The 18,288-nt window shown below is 47.6% G+C and overlaps 1 protein-coding gene and 1 long non-coding RNA gene across 11 annotated transcripts in view; one reads left to right on the top strand and one right to left on the bottom strand.

The window, feature by feature from the left end:
• AMOTL1 (angiomotin like 1) overlaps positions 1–18,288 on the top strand; it is a 170,081-nt gene that overhangs the window by 42,820 nt on the left and 108,973 nt on the right. For 5 of the 10 annotated variants that reach the window (XM_049098818.1, XM_035703700.2, XM_025419253.3 and 2 more), the window contains 2 exons: positions 665–799; positions 13,004–13,054. In XM_049098818.1, coding sequence (XP_048954775.1) covers positions 691–799; positions 13,004–13,054 — 160 coding nt within the window. In that variant the 5' untranslated portion in view covers positions 665–690. Of the gene's footprint in view, positions 1–664; positions 800–2,936; positions 3,130–12,704; positions 12,787–13,003; positions 13,055–18,288 lie in introns of those variants that run through there. The other 5 variants (XM_025419263.3, XM_025419252.3, XM_049098817.1 and 2 more) reach the window with 4 other exon arrangements.
• LOC125753241 (uncharacterized) lies at positions 9,827–12,441 on the bottom strand. Its single transcript, XR_007404574.1, has 2 exons — positions 12,118–12,441; positions 9,827–11,022 (listed from the first exon to the last, which is right to left on the bottom strand). It is a non-coding gene; the product is annotated as an uncharacterized LOC125753241 (long non-coding RNA).

The raw sequence follows: 18,288 nt of genomic DNA, 5'->3' as shown, positions 1-18,288 counted from the left end.
TAGGAAATGCAGAAAATTACAAAGAAAATAAAAAGCACTCATAATTCCAATACCGTTCATAGTTACTTTCATTTTCTTCTTTTTTTTTTTTTTAAGATTTTATTTATTTGTTTGAGAGAGAGAGAGCAGGGGGGAAAGGCAGAAGGAGAGAGGGAGAAGATGACTCCCCATTGAGCAGGGAGCCCAACACAGGGCTCGATCCCAGGACCTTGGGATCATGGCTTGAGCCAAAGGCAGACGCTTAACTGACTGAGCCACCCAGATGCCCCCACCCCGTTTTCTAGTCCAAAATTTTCCAAACTGTGTTTTAGGCATATATAGAAGCATATACCTATTCATTTTCATGAACCTAAGATTCTACTGTATCCTACTCTAAAATTCTAGACGTCTGTAAAACATGCAGAACTCAGCACAGTTCTTTGCTCAAAGCCTGGCATGTGGTAGTTTTGTTAACTGAATGGGGAGGGAAACCATGATGCATGGACTTGACCAGCCTCATTGGAAGATCTCACACTCAGGGCATGCCCAAATCTTGACAACAATCTTTTGCAAATCTAAGAAACATAATGAAATGATTACTTTCCTCCCAGAAAGCTTCTCCTTCCCAGAAGAGCATCAATAATAATTCATCTCCCCCTTTTTTTGTGCTCATTATTTATTTCAGGAGATTCTGTTTGATCTGAGAGCTGCATGTGCAAGAGAGCTGCTGGAAGCATGGACCTCAGTGAAAAATGGCCCTTGGAAGAAGGAACCTGGTTGTCCCATGCTGGAATTCATCACTTTGCCAACACCAGAGGAGGTATGGCTGCTTTGATGTCCTTGATATACGGGGTACTCTTTAACTCCTGCACTCACTGCGTCAACCTAGCTATACTTAGGACGTGCCCGGTGCTATTTGTCTGTTCAAAAGCAGCCAGGTGGAGAGGGGAGGAAGGCACTTTGGAGTCAGGCAGATCTGGGTTCAGATCCTGGATTTCTTACTTATAAGCTACATGGCCTGAGAAAGTTTGTCATTTTCTCGGCCTGAGAAAGTTTGTCATTTTCTCAGCTCTAACGTGAGATAGGAATGCCTACTTCATAGGTCTCCGATAAGGACCGTGAGTAATGCAAGCTGTCGTTTACTGGGCCCTTTCCCTATCCAGGTAGGAAATTAGTCATATACCTCCCAGCACCTAACATGTCTAAGGCACTGTATTCCTGCTTATCTTTTTTTTTTTTTAAGATTTATTTATTTATTTAGAGAGAAGTGTATATGTGTGTATGTGTATGTGTATGTGTGTGCGCACACACACATGAATGAGGGGAGGAGCAAAGAGAGAGGGAGAGAGAGAATCTCAAGCAGACTCCATGCTGAGTGTGGAGCCATATACGGGGCTCAAAGTCAGGCCCCTGAGATCATGACCTGAGCTGAAATCGTGAATGGGATGCTTCTAGCTGAGCCACCCCAGCAACCCTGTGTTCCTGCTTGTCTCCTCTCCTTTCAACAGCCCTGCAAAAACTGGCATTGAGATTACAGCTGGTATAAACAGAGTAGGTCAGCTCACCTTCCCTTCTTTTTCCCTGCCTGGCATCTAATTAACAGAGCTCAGCATTAAGCGATAGTGATGTTGTAACTTTCCTGGTGTGGAATACACAAATGTAAGAACCATCACCCTCATACAGAGCTGTGGGCCTCTTTCTGGTCTAAGTGTCCACGGCCACCACCATCCCCCAAATCTAATGGAGATTTACTTTGGCGATAGGAGCCACTCTGTGGCTAGGGCAACAAAGGCCACTGAGGTTAATGCGTTCACATGCAGTTTCTAGTAAGGTTATGCCTCCTCATTGTTGTTCATTCCTTCATTTCTTTGTTCATTCGACCAATATTGAACATCTCACCACATCCCAAGCCCTTGGGAGCACAAGAGAACAAGATAGGCATGGAGCTCACTAGGCCACAATCTGCTGTGCCCCATCTCTAAAGTGGGGGTAACTTACGCAGCACTGCACCAGAGTACTCTTCCAGCCAAGGCTATGGCACACAATGGGAGACTGCCCACGGAGAAGGGCAATATTTTGAGAACACTTGGATGAGTTCAGCCAAAAGCCAACAGCTGTTTTCTCCTGACTCTGGCTACCCTGCCTCCCCTAGCCACTTTTTAGAAGTTCTTATGCCAGTAACTCCTCACAGCCCATCGTATATAGTCGAATCTCCTTAGCACCTTAGCTCAATACACAACCCTTCCTCATCAGACCTCTGCCTGCCTCTCTAGACTTATCCCCTGCTGTTCATGACTAAAAACAAACCCCCTCCACTGCCGTACTGACCAGCCTCTGGATCCTTGGATACATCCTGCTCTTGCACACTGAGAGCCTCTGCATAGACAGTTCCTACTATTTGCCTTCTGCTCAACAGGTCTCCACTCATCTCTGAACTTCAGTTGATGTCATCTATTCCGAGGCCTCTTCCTGCCGCCACCCACCCATATCACCCTTGGTCCAAATGAGGGGCCCAACCTCTGCGCTGCATAGATTCCTGTGTCACAGCGCCTACTACACTGTGTTGTGACTGTCCCTAACCTGGACAGCCTGTGGGCTTCCAAGGCAGTCTTGTTTTAGTCACCACTGCATCCCTTTCGAAAGCAGCCTAGCAAATAGTTGATGCATGTATATTTACCAGCTGGCTGTCTGGGTGGCTCCATGGGTGAAGCATGGGTAGGACCACACCCTCTGGGTATGTCTGAGAGCCATTGTGGACTATGGCAACCCAACTGGACTGTGTACAAATGCCCCTGGCGCCACTGCGTCACTTCACGGGACTTTCAGCACACCCATAGCATTTCCTTCCCTGCTCCAGGCTTATTTGCCAAAATCTGCAAGCAGAGGAGAGGAAGGAAGTAGGTGTGCTTGGTCTGATGGTGCTTTTGTAACCTAGGCAATAGAATCACCCATCATAGAATTTTAGAAACCTTCGAGATCATTGTGACAGATGTCTAAAAACTGCGTGTTGTGACCAACTCCACAAACTACCACATCCCTCCATGAGTTCACTCGGTTTTGTATCTACAGTCTTTGGGGCATGGCTTGCTAGTAGTAAGGGGAACCAGACCTGTGTCTTAGACCTGCCTGATGGGGAGTCACTGTTCTCAGGTAAGTGATAAGCTTCGGGGGCTGATGAAGGAGCTTAGCTCTAGTGGGTAACATATACCATGATATGTGGTCTTGGTCCAGACGATCAGATCAGTATGTGATAATGGAGGTGGAGACACAGTATGGTAGTGCTGTGTATGTGGGTGAAGCCCGGTGATGAAGAATCTAACTTGCTGAAATTTGGAAATCCTTATAGGCAGCTGCTTTTAGAGCCCTGGGCTGGGGTTCAGGTAAAGGGCTCGGGCCCTAAGAGGAAACTGAACTCAGAAATAAAGTGGAAACCCTGCTGTGCCAAAGCTAAGTCAGAATTGGAGTAATCACCAAAACAAAAACCAAACCAAATCAAAACACAAAACCTGTCATTCATTAGGTTTATACATTGCATCAGACATTATGCCAAGCCTTTTTTGTATAGATATAGATGATCTCGATTCATTCGCACAGCCTTATTCTCATTTTATGAATGAAGAAACAGAGCCTGAAGACTCTGACAAGAGGCTCGCACAAAGTCATTCAGCTGGTAAATGGCAGAGTGGTATTTGAACTTAGATCTGCCTGAACCCAAGCCACTGTAGACTGTTGCCCCTCGCTTTATCCTCCAATATTCCCTACTCTGCCTCCTTGGTTTAAGGCTCCAGTGGGCCAGTTACAGATTTTTATTGCTGGTTATTTCATTGTCATGATGGAAAAGAGCACTGGCTCTGAGCGGGGCCAGAAAACCAGCAGCGCTGTTGCTATGTGTGGTTTATCATCCAAGACCCTCCTATGGCCACTTCAGCTAATGCATTGCCAAGGCAATGATCCACCTGCTTCCAAGCATCTTTCCTCTATGCCCTAGACCCTGTCCTACCTCTCCCACCACTGGTTGGTACCAGCAGCTCCATTTCTGGGACTGAATGTGGGCTAACAGAGTTTCCATTTTTAGTGAAGTACCAGGGAAAGTCCTGGAAGTGTCCAAGCCTTAGGGTTTTGTTCTTGGCTTCATGGAGTCCTCTGAGAACTGTGTTATCTGCCAGGGAGGCTCAGTCATCCTGGTGAGTCATCGGCCTTGAGGCAGGGCCAGATCCACGCAACATCTGCCTCTGTGTTATCCTCAGAGCATCTCGGGCTGCCATTAGAGCGGGACAGCCTCCAGGAAGCTGGCAAGGAGAACCCAGGATGTCTGGGGGTGAAGTGGAGTTTCAGGAGGAAAGTCCCTCTGCCACTCTGGCTTCCTACACTCCTAAAAACACCCTCCGGGACCTGGGTGGGTGATTTTTCAAATTTATTTTAAAGATCTGGAACCCATGTTCCAAATGAAATTGTCTGCAGTGCCTGACACATAAAATAGAAGGGGCCAGTGTTTGGCCAGAGCTGTTTCTGACTGTTTCATCACAAACTGATTTGGCTGCTCCTTCGATTTGCCAGCTGGCTGTGTGGGGATTTGGTACTGGAGGGGTGGCCTCCACAGCCTTTCTTAGTGGATCTCTAAAACACTTGTCCCTGTTACAGAAGTGCTCGCTCAGCTCTCTGAGAATCCCTCTCTGTCATCCATTCTTCCCAGGGGGACTCAGCCTGCCTACGCTCCTCATTCAGAGACAGGCAGGAGTTCAGGACCTGGCAGGAGAGGCCAGGTGTGTGGGAGAAATGCAGTGGGGCTGCCCCCACTATAGGTATAAAAACATGAAGAAGCAGATTTCCCTTCTGGTCCCCCTCAAGGTGAGGAAGGAAAGGAGGAACTTCTGGGGGCGGCATGGGTACTGAGGGCTGCTGCCGACATTGTTTGATTTCACATAAATTCTCTCTGAAATCTTATCAAGGTGTTATTATATATCTCCATTTTGCAGCTGAGGAACTGAGTCTTGGGGAGGCAAGCTCATACAGCAAATGCCAGCACAGTTCACATTTGAAATCAGGTCTTTCCATTGCCAGGCTATGCCATGTCCATGTTACTTCTTTGTTGGCCTTTCTTTCTTCCTTCCTTTCTTCCTTCCTTCCTTCCTTCCTTCCTTCCTTCCTTCCTTCCTTCCTTCCTTCCTTTCTTCTTTCTTTCTTTCTTTCTTTCTTTCTTTCTTTCTTTCTTTCTTTCTTTCTTTCCTTCTTTCTTTCTCTTTCTTTTTCTTTCTTTCTTTCTTTCTTTCTTTCTTTCTTTCTTTCTTTCTTTCCTTCCTTTCTCTCTCTCTCTCTTTTTCTCTTTCTTTCTTTCTTTCTTTCTTTCTTTCTTTCTTTCTTTCTAGATTTATTTATTTATTTGAGAGAGAGAGAGAGAGAGACAGTGGAGAGAGGGGCAGAGAGAGAATCTTTAAGCAGATTCCCTGCAGAGCGTGGAGCCGGATCCAGGGGTTGATCCCACAACCCTGAGATCATAACCTGAGCCGAAACCAAGAGTTGATCGCCTAACCAGCTGAGCCACCCAGGCTCTCCTGTCTGTTGGTTTCAAAGGACAACACATTCTGGGCATCTCCACCTTTTCTGTGAGGCTTGATTCTTTTTTGCCCATTCCTTTTGCATGTGGTATGGTAAAAAGACTAACACAATAGAATCTGTTATCCTCAATCCTCTCTATTGGCATTTGTTTTAATAAATTCCATAAATGTCTTTTTATTTTACATTTTACAGAGGAGCTCATGGTGTAGGGAGGAGTGGAGACTCACCAAAGACTAGCAGTAAAACGAGGGCTGGCACCCTGGTCTCTGCTGCTCCTTCCAGCACCTATGCTATGTTGACTGCTAGAACCATATCTTCTTGGAAAAATCATTCCAATGTGAAAGAAGAGAGGCCCCGTGCAGCCCAAAAGGATTATTTGCAGTCTCTGAAAGAAGAGAGTTCCGTTCGGGTCTCAGTCCAGGAACTCAGGTGGAAAATTCTAGGTGGGGCAGGTTTTGCATCTCAGCAGAGACTCATATGCATCCAACAAATTTCTTTTTTAATGGTTTGGTCACAGACTTCAATTGCAGCAAAGATGGTTTTTTTCTCCCCTTAATCTTAACACAGGATATTTTGTCTGATTTCACTCTATAGAAACTGAGTTCGAGTTGGAAGTATACGATTTCCCCCCACAGGGACCTTTTTCTGCGTGTATTTTTGGAATGGTTCTTTATTCTGATTCATGTCCACATACACCTTCCAGTAGCTTCTTGGCTCAGCCTGAGTTTATTTCCTTTGATATGATGTTGAGTGAAGAATCTTTTAAATCTTCATCTCTGTTCCATACTTAGTAATAGGAATCCTGGAGGGGCGGATGGATACAATTTGTTTATGTATTTCCTGAAACACTTCCATCTTGTTAGTAGTGCCTAGTGCATTGGTATTTGGGTTTTTTTTAGAGAACGTAGTTAACATTTTTACCAAAATGAATCCTTGACTTCCTGTAGACTCAGTATCGTATCATCTCTTGGCTTGTGTTGTTTTTGCTAAGGATAATGACTTTTTCTCAGGTGCAAGATAGTTAACTACTCTTTCCATGCAACCCATATGTTTTTTTCTTCTGGAAGGTATAAAACAGTTAAAACTCTTAAAACACTGAAAACAGTTGTCTGAGGTTTGGATTCTCATTTAAGGGAACTAAAGCAACTATGTTTTCTTCTTCTGTCTCATTGAGAATTATAAAGAAGTTGGCTTGTGCTTAAAATATATATGTATTTATACACATACACGTATATTAAAGATATACACATGTATTAAACTCTAGGAGGAGGGAAGATGTCCTTCGGGCCCTGGAGTTCTGCTCTGGAGCTAATGCTGTGACCAATTAAGTGCAAACTTCCTTCTGATGAAAGCTTATGGGTGGGCATACCTACATTTGTCCTTGGTTGGCCTATCCTAAGAGGATGCAGATAAGAGACTGGATAACAGAAGAGAGTCCTGCTGTGCTCAGGCAGCCTCAGCCCCAGTGTTCCCTCCTAAATCAGTCCTGCCCACGCTCCCTAGGGAGCAGGGGGGAGGAAGGGCAGGCATTGCTTCTCTGCTGCTCTGCTGTGAACTAGCAGAGGGCCTCCAGGAGACAGAAGGCTACCTGCCGAGAAGATGAGCAGAGGGCAATGCCAGGGAGGAGAGGAAGGCAGAGAGAGGGCTCAACCCCTTTCTTTATGTCTTTCATGCTTGAAATCGGTGTCCTTCCAGGGGCCGGGGTTGGGAAGGATGTGCACAAATCCCAGCGGCCTCTGGCTATCATTCAAACTTGTTATAGAATAAAGGGAATTGATAACACACTTTAGCTGTAAATAAGTCTCCCTGTGTGGCATTAGGCCCTAGCCCGTTTCTTGGAGGAAGAAGCTATACCTGTATGAGACACTCATCTCCTCCTCTTCTCCAATGACCAAGGAGTTGTATAGCCCCTGGGGACCCCAGAGTCAGAGCAGCCTATAAAGGCTGGCTGGAGACAGCCACGGGGGCCCACTCTCTGGCCTTCCCCCCCAAGTAGAGCCTGTGGCCAAGGCGAGCCCTGGCACCTGTGCAGCAGAGTTGGCCAGAGGATGATGGCATTCCCAGAGTGCAGCAGGCATAGCCTGGCCACGATGCAGCCCCCGCCCACTCAGCAGGGTACTAGTGATGGGCCTTGTGCTCAGAGCACTATTCTAGCCACCCCAAAAGCATCTGCTCTTGGTTCAAGAGATGGAGCTAAGAATTCCTTTGATCCTAGAGTTAGAGCCAATGTTACTATATGATCATACTTCATTCACCAAGGAGTGAGGCTGGAGCTTTCCAGATAACTGAAGTAGGATCCTTCCAAAGTCTACATTTTGTTCAAAATTGTTCTGTTTTCTACTAGTAGATAGGACATTTTCTCTGTGTTTTTTGCCCACTCTCTTGCCCTACTAAAAAGAAAATAGTCACACCCCAGTTTATGATTGGAGTTGGACCAACACTTCATTTAGAAATGTATTGCCTTTAATCTGGAAGCTGCAGTATGATAGTAACTTGTTTAAACAATTCCTATATGCATTTGAATATGCCTAAAAAATTCTCTCCCAGGACACACAGGAAGCTGTGGATGGTATTTCAGTCTGGGGATGGAGACTGGGATAGGAAAGAGGAATTCATTTTTTTAGTTTATACTCACCTGTACTAAATTTTTCCTTTACCTTGAACATATATTATTTGTCTATATAATAACAATTGATTTATATATATGAACGTACATACAAATGAATATTAAAGCTAGGGGATGGTTTTCCAGGCTAGCTCCCCACACCTATTCAACTCATGATGTAGCAAGCAATAGTAAGAGTGGACATTAGATCTTAGCCCCTTGTGTAATCTGTTTCAATAGAAAACCTGAGTCCCAGAAATAGTTCACCTTGAGCCCCAGAAATATTTCCTCCTTGCCACTTTTTCCCCACGTGTCCCACTCTCTAATAAATGTTGCCCCAGAAATAGGAGGAAGAACTCCTCCTTCTTGTCTGCAGATGCCATGGTGCAGGAAGATTGCTCTCTTCTAGGACAGTCAAAAGAGGGGACTCCGGCATGGTCAGGCCCTCTATGTTGGAGAGAAAGGCACATTCATAAGCATCCACCACTGTGTCAGGCACAGTGTGTGCTCTGTCTCAGATTTTACTGTCAGGCTTCTGACAATCCAGTGAAATAAGTTAGGACTCCAAAGTTCTGGGATGTTTACTAACATCTCTGAGAATGCCTTCTAAAAATCGACAGAGCTGAGCCTCCAACTATAAGCTTGTGCACTGTCCTTTACAAATCAGTGACCTTCCAGCAGAACCATTTCTTTATAAGAGAACTATGAAAGTCAAGCATACATAAGTACTTAGGACACTACCTGAGGTTCAGAAAGATCCTCTGTCATCTTTTTAAATCTCTTATTAGATGTGAAGTGACGGGAGGGCAGGAATATGCTCTGGTCACCTTTGCATCTGCAGTGCTTAGCCCAGTCCTGGAAGCACGGTAAAACCCATATATGTTTGAATAAGACGAAATATTGTTTGCTCTGCTCTACTTCCTAAGATAGGAAATTGGAATCATATATATTTAATTTTTTTTCAATGGCAAATATCAAAACAAGAAAAATATTTTCTCACTAATCTTCAGGTGATTAGGAAATTCGGATGTAAGGAAATTTCTTGGCTTATAAGACATCCATTTATAGGAACAAATTGAAGGGGATAGATACCATTGTGAGGTAGAACAGTTTGGCAGGCTCCAGAACCTAATTGCCAAGTAGAACATTTCTTTTGCTTTTCCCCTGGGGAAGCCTTCTCCCAGTTCCATCTAACCCACCTTCAAGCCAACTCTTAGAACACAACTAAAAGTAAGGACAATGTGGCCTTGCCCTTAATTTGAAGCATACTCTGTGGTTAGGGACTCCTTTCAGCAACTCAAAGTTGTTAAAGGAAAGAAAAGAGCCATTTCCTCAGCTGTAAAGGAGTTTGCCATCCAATGATAACTAATATATTACCTAATTTTCACAATGTGACAGTGTCTTTCCTGGGGGCTCTAAGCGCACTAGTTTATTGCACTCTGACCACATAACCTTATGCATTAGGTGTGATTATTATTTCCATTTTTAGAGGAACTAAAGCTTGCAGAAATTAAATTACTAATTAGTAGCAGAGCTGATGTCAGAACCAAGGTCTAGCTGACCCCAAACAAAGCCCTCCGTAGATCATCTCTCTTAGAATGCAAAGACTAATTGCTTCTCAGTAAGGTGGGGAAACAGAGGAGACTAATCTTGCAGATGGTAACCTGAGTCCATTCACACATAGGATCAGTGGATCAAAAGTTGCTATTGGGACAAAGAACTGACATTGGGATTCACAATGGCAAAGGCAGTCTTGACCATGGCAAGAACTACTTTGGAAGAGCAGTGAACTAAAAGCTTGTTTGCCTTTAAGAGCATAAATAAGGCGGGGGGGGGGGGGACACAGTGAGTGTAGATGATTCTTTTGATGATTTTTGTTATAGAGAGTAGCTGAGAATTGGGAGCTGTAGTTGGGGAGGGAGGCGACATTCATCAAGGAAGAGTGAACATAATAGGATGTCTGTATACTGATGGGAATGACCTAGGACAGAGAAAAACAGTAATTTAGGTAGGAAGGGGGAAAGCCACATGAGAGGGGACAGGATCTCCACAATGGAGGAAGTGGCCTTAGATAGAGTAGAGATGGTTCACGCATAGTAACAGGAGAGGAGAAGGAGAAGTAGTGTAGGCAAATGGAGAGGGACTGCTGAGCTGTACATAGGTCCACTTGAGGTCAGCGATCATGAACTGAAAATAAAGCATGATGCTATGCTTCTCCAATCATGTTTAGCCAGGTGCTGACAGATAGAAAGTGGAGAATCAGATTTTATCAGGGTTGGGGTTTTTCCAGGTAATTAGTATGGAGAGAAGAGGTGGGGGGAGATGAATCTGAAGATGTAAGTAGTGCGGAGAGAGGGGGATGGTAAAAGAGAAAAGAAATAATGAACCCAGAAACTAAGGTGGGTAAAGGAGGAAGAGGGGTCATGAGGGGAATAAGGGACAGAGAAAAGGTCATGGGATAAGCAAATCATAGGTGCTGCTAGGGTCAAAGGGACATTGGAGTAAGATAACAGAGTGGACTGGAAAGGTAGGAAGTGGTGGGTGGAGAGTAAAATGCTTCATGTTGAGATTATGGATGGTGTCACTAGGAGAGCAGAGAGCTGGGATAGCTGCAAGAGGTCAAGGAAAGGAGATAGTGTTGAAGAGGTGAGAGACCAGAGTATGAGAAGAATCCCCTTTGTAGATTCAGAAATAAGAAATATCACAAGAATGGGGATCCCTGGGTGGCTAAGCGGTTTGGCGCCTGCCTTCAGCCCCAGGGAGTGATCCTGGAGTTCTGGGATGGAGTCCCACGTTGGGCTCCCTGCATGGAGCCTGCTTCTCCTCTGTCTGTGTCTCTGCCTCTCTCTCTCTGTGTCTCTCATGAGTAAATAAATAAAATCCTTAAAAAAAAAAAAAAAGAAATATCATAAGAATGGAACTGGGGAAAGTGACAGTGATCCAACTGTTACATATCTTCAAGGAATGAGGTGGAATAACCCGAGTCTAGAGATGGCTGCAGTAAGTAGAGGGGGTGGGTAACATGGTCTGTTATATCCAGGGAGAGTCAGGTTACTTTTTCAGAGTAAGAAATTCAAAGAAACAGGGAAAAGGCTGAGGATATGGGGGATTGAGTTGGTGATGAACCATGAATTCCTGAGGGCAAATGGGAAGATTCTAGAGGTGAGAGGAGATGGAGTGACACCTGCAAACAGTCACCCAAGCACATTCACGTCTTGGATTTGGGAGCTCTAAATGTCAGGAGTGGGGAAAAAAGAAGAGCACAGAGAGATAGGCTAGGCATCTCAGGGCTGAAGCCGTGCCCTGCTTCCCTGGCATTCCTCCAGGAGCAACGGCTGGCCATGGTGGCTTCTTTCTGTCCTCCCAGGTAATTTGCAAACCGGAAGCTGACAGTGGAAAACCCAAAGATGGTTAAGTGTTTAGAGAACTGGAGTGCACTGGCACAGATCCCAGGCTGTCAGGCTGCTGCAGCTGGTGATCTGGTCGCTCTGAGACTATGGACGGCTCCTTGGAGGTTGCCCGGACTGTTGACTCCCAGGGTCAGTCTCCAAGGACAAGCATGGAGAAGGGACAACCATTTCCCAAGTTTACTCCTTCCTTCTTCCCTTAACTCTCCCTGGCATCAGAGCACGCTTGCTTGCTCTCTGGAGCACATCCCTAAATCCCAGAGCCATCCCAGGCAGAGCAGTCAGTCAGCCCTGGGGGGAAAATGCAAAATGCATCTGCCCAAGTGTTGAGGCCAGGGACCCAGAGAAGGAACTTCCCCAATCTAACAGGAATTACTTCAGGACCTGCAACGTGGACTCTCAGACTGTAACTTCTAGATCTGCATCCCGTATTTGGGACCACTCCACTCTGCATGTGGTAGTAGAGGCACTGCTCTGCTTCCCTCAGACCGTGCAGACACACCGACACAATCACAGCGCCCTGCGGTCCTGTCCCTGCGTCATTTAACTTCAGAGGCTCAGTAGCCCTACCTGTGAAGTGGAGACCCGGTACCTCCACTGTTTGAACCAGGTGGTCTCTGGAGGGGAGGAAATACTGCCTGGACTGCGGCTGGAATTCAGGTTCGACCTGAAGGAAGGGGTTGGGGCGCCAGAAGCTCCTTCTCCGCTGGGAGCAAGACAGATCCGAGCTCTGGAAAGCCTGCATTTCCTCGGAGAAGCCCGGAGCAAAGGACTCCCCGAGCGGGGCAAGGCAGACCTTAGCACAAGGCCGCAGGAATCCTTTGGGAACTGGTTCGGCTCCGGCTTTCAATAAACGGTCGGCGGGGGCGGGAGCGGGGACGCGGGACGGGGGAGGCCCCCCCCCCCCCCCCCCCCGGGACTGGGAGGCCGCGCGCGCCGCTGCGGGAGAGCGGGCCGCGGTCGCCTAGCAACGGGCGGCGGGGATGCGCGCGGGGAGCTCGGCGCCGCCCCTGCCGCGCCCGCCGGCTCCGGCCCCGGCTCCGGCTCCGGCCCCCGCTCCCGCCCGGCCCCGGCCCCGGCCCCGCAGCCAAACTTCGCGGGTTGGGGGCGCCGGGGCGTCGACGCGAGGCCGGGCGGACGCCGCCATGCGGTCCGCGGGCTGAGGGCGGACGATGAGGTCGCGCCCGCGGAAAGTTGGCGCGCACCTGCCGGGCGGGGACGCGTGGACCCCGGTCCCAGGTCGCCGCGCCCGCTTCCGCGGCCGTTTCTTCCCGCCCTGGACCGGGGTCCCGACGCCCGCCCGGCCCCGGGTTCACGAACTCCGACCTCCGGGAGGGAGAAACCCGCGCTCTCCCCGGGGGCTTGCGCGGTAGCAGACGCCTGATCGCCTGATCGATTTGCCCCGAACCACTGCGACCCCGGTTTTGTTTTCTGCTTCTCTCCTTTCTTCCTGCAGACAGTGAGTTCGTGGAAGCCTCTCCCGCGCCCCACAGCCCGGAGGAGTTAGGTGAGTCCAGCCCCGTCGCCTCCGCCGAGTGCGCCCGGGAACCGCGGGGTTGGGGGCGCCGGGACGCGGTCAGCCGGAGGGCCGGGCCGGGCCGGGCCGGGGGGAGGCGGGGGGGGGCGAGGGGCACCCCCGGGTTACGTTCCCTGCGCGGCGGGAGCCGGCCTTTTCCCGGCGCGTGTGCTCTGGGGTGGCGGGGAAAGCGCCAGATGTGGCGTGAGGGGGCGCGTGTGCGCGTGTGTCCGGGCCGACGTGCGGCCCCGAGGAGCCGGGAGCAGCAGACTTCCCGACCTGGGCCGCTGGAAGCGCGGGACCCGTCCTGCCTGGAAGGACGTCGTGAGGACAGTCCACGGCCCGAATCTGACCAAGCCGAGGGCCCCACAGGCTGCCCCAGTCCCACCTGGCAGCCGCGTTCCTAAGCCCCCTGCGTTCTATTCCTCGGTCAGCCCGTAGGTGTCTGGAATGGGGCCTCTCATCCCCTGGTGGTGCCCGCCTGTCCCTGTAAGTACAGATTCGTGGTGGGTGAACTGCGACACTCTTGCCACAGGCAGACCTCCTTGTGCGGAGAGGAGGGAGTTTGCATTGTCAGGATCCCTCTAAATATTCCTGCCGCCCAGTCTCACTCTGGTGGCTCAGTGCTTGGTTTCTTTCTCTTTTTCTTTCCCCACCTCTCTTTCCCGTGTAGTTGAGCCGCTAACAATCTGGGCTGTCAGGTCTGTCCTTGCTGTTCTTTTATCACCAGCTTGAATATCTGGCCTTCCTAGCATGGAATGACAGCTGTTTGAAAACGTTTATCCACAGTAACATTATCCTCAGCCCTGTTTCTGGTCAGCCTCTCCTCCTGGGATCTGCGGCCTCACCACAGCCCACTCCACCTGAAGTAAAATTCCACCTCCGCAACAATGACTTCCGTTCATTTGTGCAAGCCAGGCACCCAAAATAGGTTGGATCAAGGATGTCATTCTGAGGCAGGGGAGAGTACCTTGTTTTGTTCACCAGATGCATTTCTGACCAGTTGGGAGGCAGTCGTGTCTCCATTAATGGCATCATAGATTAAATGCATAAACAAAACTAGCTTTTAAAGGCTCACTATGGTGAATCCTTTTATGAACTGAAAATGACATCCAAACCATAGCTTTGCATGAAGTGTTTTATTAAGAGGGCAGATTCATGGTGATCTGCTCCACTCGTGTGTAATTGTGCATTAATGACACCCCCATTGGCGCTCTACAGTGTGACAGAAGCTATTTGGTTCTGTTAAATTATAGATAAGCATAAGCAGTGGCAGGCTTAGCATTCCTCGCTCTGAGAAACCGCCTGGATCACTCCTAAGTTGTTCGCATTCACAGGGTGTTTGACCTTGTTCATTTCCAGATCTACTTCCAGGAGCAACAGACTGGACAGCCCTCAGTGCCCAGGCACTGATAAAGGGGGTAGCCCTTCATGTTAGGGGTAGGGAATAGAAGGCAACCTTTTTTTCTCTTCGGTTCCCCTGCAGGAAATGCCCAGTTTCTCATGAGGAGATGAGACTGTTAGAGGAACTACTGGACTGTGGAGTTCCCTACTGGGACTCCTGAAATTGCAGGATGACTGAGAATGGGAAACACCAGTCTGAGAACCTGAGACCAGGGTTCTCACTGCTTCCTTGTCCTTAACAGATATGTCAACTAGTCTGTTTTCTCACCTTTGAAGAGTGGGGGTTGTGCCAGGTGACCTCTCAGGTGTCGTCCACTTCCAGCATCCTGAGATGCTGCGAGGAGCACTAAGCCAGAAGAGGTCCATAGCTCTGGGTACTTATTTGTATTCGTGTGCCATACTGTTTGCGTGCATGGTATCTCCAAAGGGTTATTCTCTCCCTGAGAGAGCAGCTCACTGGATGGGACTGCGTTGTCTCCATGCTGCTCAGATCAAAGAGGAAGCTGGCATTTCTCCCTTGGAAAGAGTCATGACAGTTTTTGGTGCTTTTTTCAGAAGCCCAGTGGGAAAAATGCCTCTTACGGCATTTGATGAGCTTGTCAAGCAGCCATTCTTTCTGGCACACAGATGAGCACAGAGTCAACCCCTGGCCAGAATATTAGGGACCTGAAGAACAGGTAGATGGAAGTTATAAAAACTTACTTTGAGGGGCTTTACTTTTTTGGCTCAGTCAGTTAAGTGTCCGACTCTTGGTTTCAGCTCAGATCATGATCTCAGGGTTATGAGACTGAGTCCCGAGTTGGGCTCCCCGCTGATGTGGAGCCTGCTTGGGATTCTGTCTCCCTCTCTCTCTCTGCCCCTTCTTCCCCTCCATTCTCTCTCCCTCTTTAAAAACAAACAAACAAAAACTTAGTTTGAATTCTATCATTGCACTTACTTGTGACCTTGGGCAGGCGACTAAACTGCTCTGAGCCTCAGTTATCTCCTCCACCCAAGGGGAGACCTTGCACAGAAGTTGTAGGCAGTCTATGTAAAGTCCTTGTACCATGTGTTGTGTGTGTAGGTCCTCAGGAAGTGCTTGCTGCTGTTATTTATTATTCTTATTCATTTGAAAGGCACTTATTTCCTGTGTGCGAAGGGTGGGATGGCTCTTATCAATTGTCCCACCTATTAACCAATACCATTTTTATTTCTAGAAATTTCTCTGCAACTTCCCTGGTCTCCAAAAACAGATGCTCATGGATGGTGATTAGGTCAATTGAATTATTTAGTGATTTGTCCCTGAAGCAGCATGTGGAATGGTTTTTCATCTGAGGCCTTTGGTGACAATCCCGCTACTTTCTTGTGTGGCATGATTGGCGGTTGGTATCACCTCCAAATTTTCACTGGCCCTTTAGCAGGTTTATTCTCAGTGTTGTAGCAAGATCATATAATGAAATTAGGTTACAGAAAAAGGGGGTTTTGAAAAGGAAGTAGAAAAAAGAGTCTATCCCTAGATGAGTGGCATGTAGAAGGCTGCCTATGATGGAGAATCCAGAAAGAAGCCCTCTCTCTGTGATGGTGCCATTTTCTGAGGAGGCAAAGCCTATGCCTCTTCACTGCCTTTCTATGGTCCCATCCATGGACATAAGTGCTGGCCATCTGAGCGGGAAAGAATGCCTGGAGAGTTGAGATGAACCCAGATGTGACCATGTCTGTCCCTGTCTAGTAACTTATATCCATTCCCCACTACCTAGAAGATAGATAGTTGGTTAGGCATGGGAGGACCTCCATGATCTGTGCCACCCCCACCCACTATAACTTTCTAGTTATATTTGAACCACAGGGCAGTACTCTCAATTCAGCTCCATTCCCTGTGCCTGCATGCCCTTCCTCCTTCTTCTCCTTTGCCCCTACCCCTCCTTCAACACTAAGCTCATGTGTCATGTCCTCAACCCTGTATATTCAAAGTCCCGAGACCAAGCGTTAACCCTGATCAGTTACATCAGCATTCCTGCAGTGTGGCCCTGAGCATCAGGGTTTTTTTGGTGTATTGCTTTTTCAAAATCACATTTCAGGGGCACCTCAGTAGCTCAGGTGGTTAAGTGTCCGACTTTGGCTTTTAGCTCAGGTCTTAATCTCAGGGTCATGTTGCTGGATGTGGAGCCTACTTAAAAATAATAAAATAAAATAAAATAAATAAAATAAAATAATAAAAAAATAAAATAAAATATAAAATAATAAAATTTCAAATGATTCTTATGTGTAGGCGAGGTTGTGAGCTTTTGTATTAGACAGTGGCCACCTCATTCTTTGTAAATCTAACAGCCACATATAGTGCCTGACTTCAGTAAATGCTTGTTGAACAAATGAATGCGGGCCACCCCTGGGATGCTTTGCCTTTTCAGGTACATATCTCTGAGATTGGCCCCTCTGCTTGTTATAAGCAGGCTTTGGGGACTGAATCCATGACCTGTGCCCGGTATCTCTCTCTCTTTTATTCCTTCTTTAGGCTTATCCAGTTTATTTTTTGCCTTTCTTAAAAGTCAAAGTTTTAAAACCATTTTTTAGTGGGGTGCCTGGGTGACTCTGTCAGTTAAGCATCTGCTTTCAGTGTGGGTCATGGTCTGGGGTCCTGGGATCGAGCTCAGCGTCCAGCTCCCTGCTCAGTGGGGAGTGTGCGTCTCCTTCCCATGCCCCTCCCCTCTGCTTGTTTGTCTATCTCTCTCTCTCTCAGGTAAATAAAATCTTTATAAAAAAACATTTTTTTAGTATAAAAGTAACACATGCTTATTTTAGAAAATTTGAACATTGGAAAGAATGGGGGATAGTCCCCTTCCACCATCCAAAAGCAGACAGGAGCCATGTTCCCTTCACTCTTCCTAATCTGTTGCCCTCTGGAGCTGCTTGACCCTCTGGCACACCTCAATAAGCTCGGTTGCTGCTGCTCAGACCCAGTGAACTTCCCTCTGAGTTCCAAAAGGAGTGCTCTGGAAAGTAGCATTCCTGCGAGCCACCAGGGCTAAGTCCACTGAGGGCCGGCCAGTATACTGTGAGAAGGAGTTTGCTTATGCATTTCTGATCTTCCTCATTCAAGCAGGATGTATGGGGTTTATTAGAATAAATGATAACATTTGCATAACTTCTTTAAAATAATAACTTACATGCTTCCCAGCCTACCCCCTTGTCTTCTTTAGATACAAGTTGAGTCTGCAGCGCTGGGTGATATAGTATTTATGTCTATCAAAGTGCAGCAGCTCTTTACGTATAAAATTAGTCAGGATAGGCGAACTGCTGTAACAAACAAACCTGAATGTCAGTGACTTAGTACAATCCAGGCAGTGTTACTTGCTTGTCCTATAGTCTAGAGTTGAGTTGTGTCAATCTGGATGTCACATACTCATTTTTCATATTCCAGAGGTGAGAACTAGTCCTGAGCCTCACCTAGATGGAGGAGGGTGGGAGACATAGTCTACTAATGTGCCAGGAGGGAGAGAACACCCACATTGGTGATCACCAGCAGTCTCTACCAGTCCTATTGCTCAGACCACAATGACGGAGCCCCATCCTGGCCACAGAAGTGCTCAGTCTCCGTTATTATTTAGGATACTGGTTTGTGGCTCAAATGAAAGCTGAAATGACAGTGACTTAAACAAGAAACAAGTTAATTTCTCTTTCACTTAGAGCATGAGCAGTCCAGTGCTGCTGTGGTGGCTTCATTGTGCTCTGATGTCCTGAAATGTGGCTTCCACACGGTCTAGGGTGGCTGCTTCAGCCCCCACCGTCACATTCGCATTCCAGTCCACAGGAAAGACAGAGAAGGAAAACAGAGGGCACAACCC

This window comes from Canis lupus, chromosome 21 (assembly GCF_003254725.2).
Source record: "Canis lupus dingo isolate Sandy chromosome 21, ASM325472v2, whole genome shotgun sequence".
NCBI lineage: Eukaryota > Metazoa > Chordata > Mammalia > Carnivora > Canidae > Canis > Canis lupus.
This window is presented reverse-complemented; position numbering and strand designations above follow the sequence as displayed.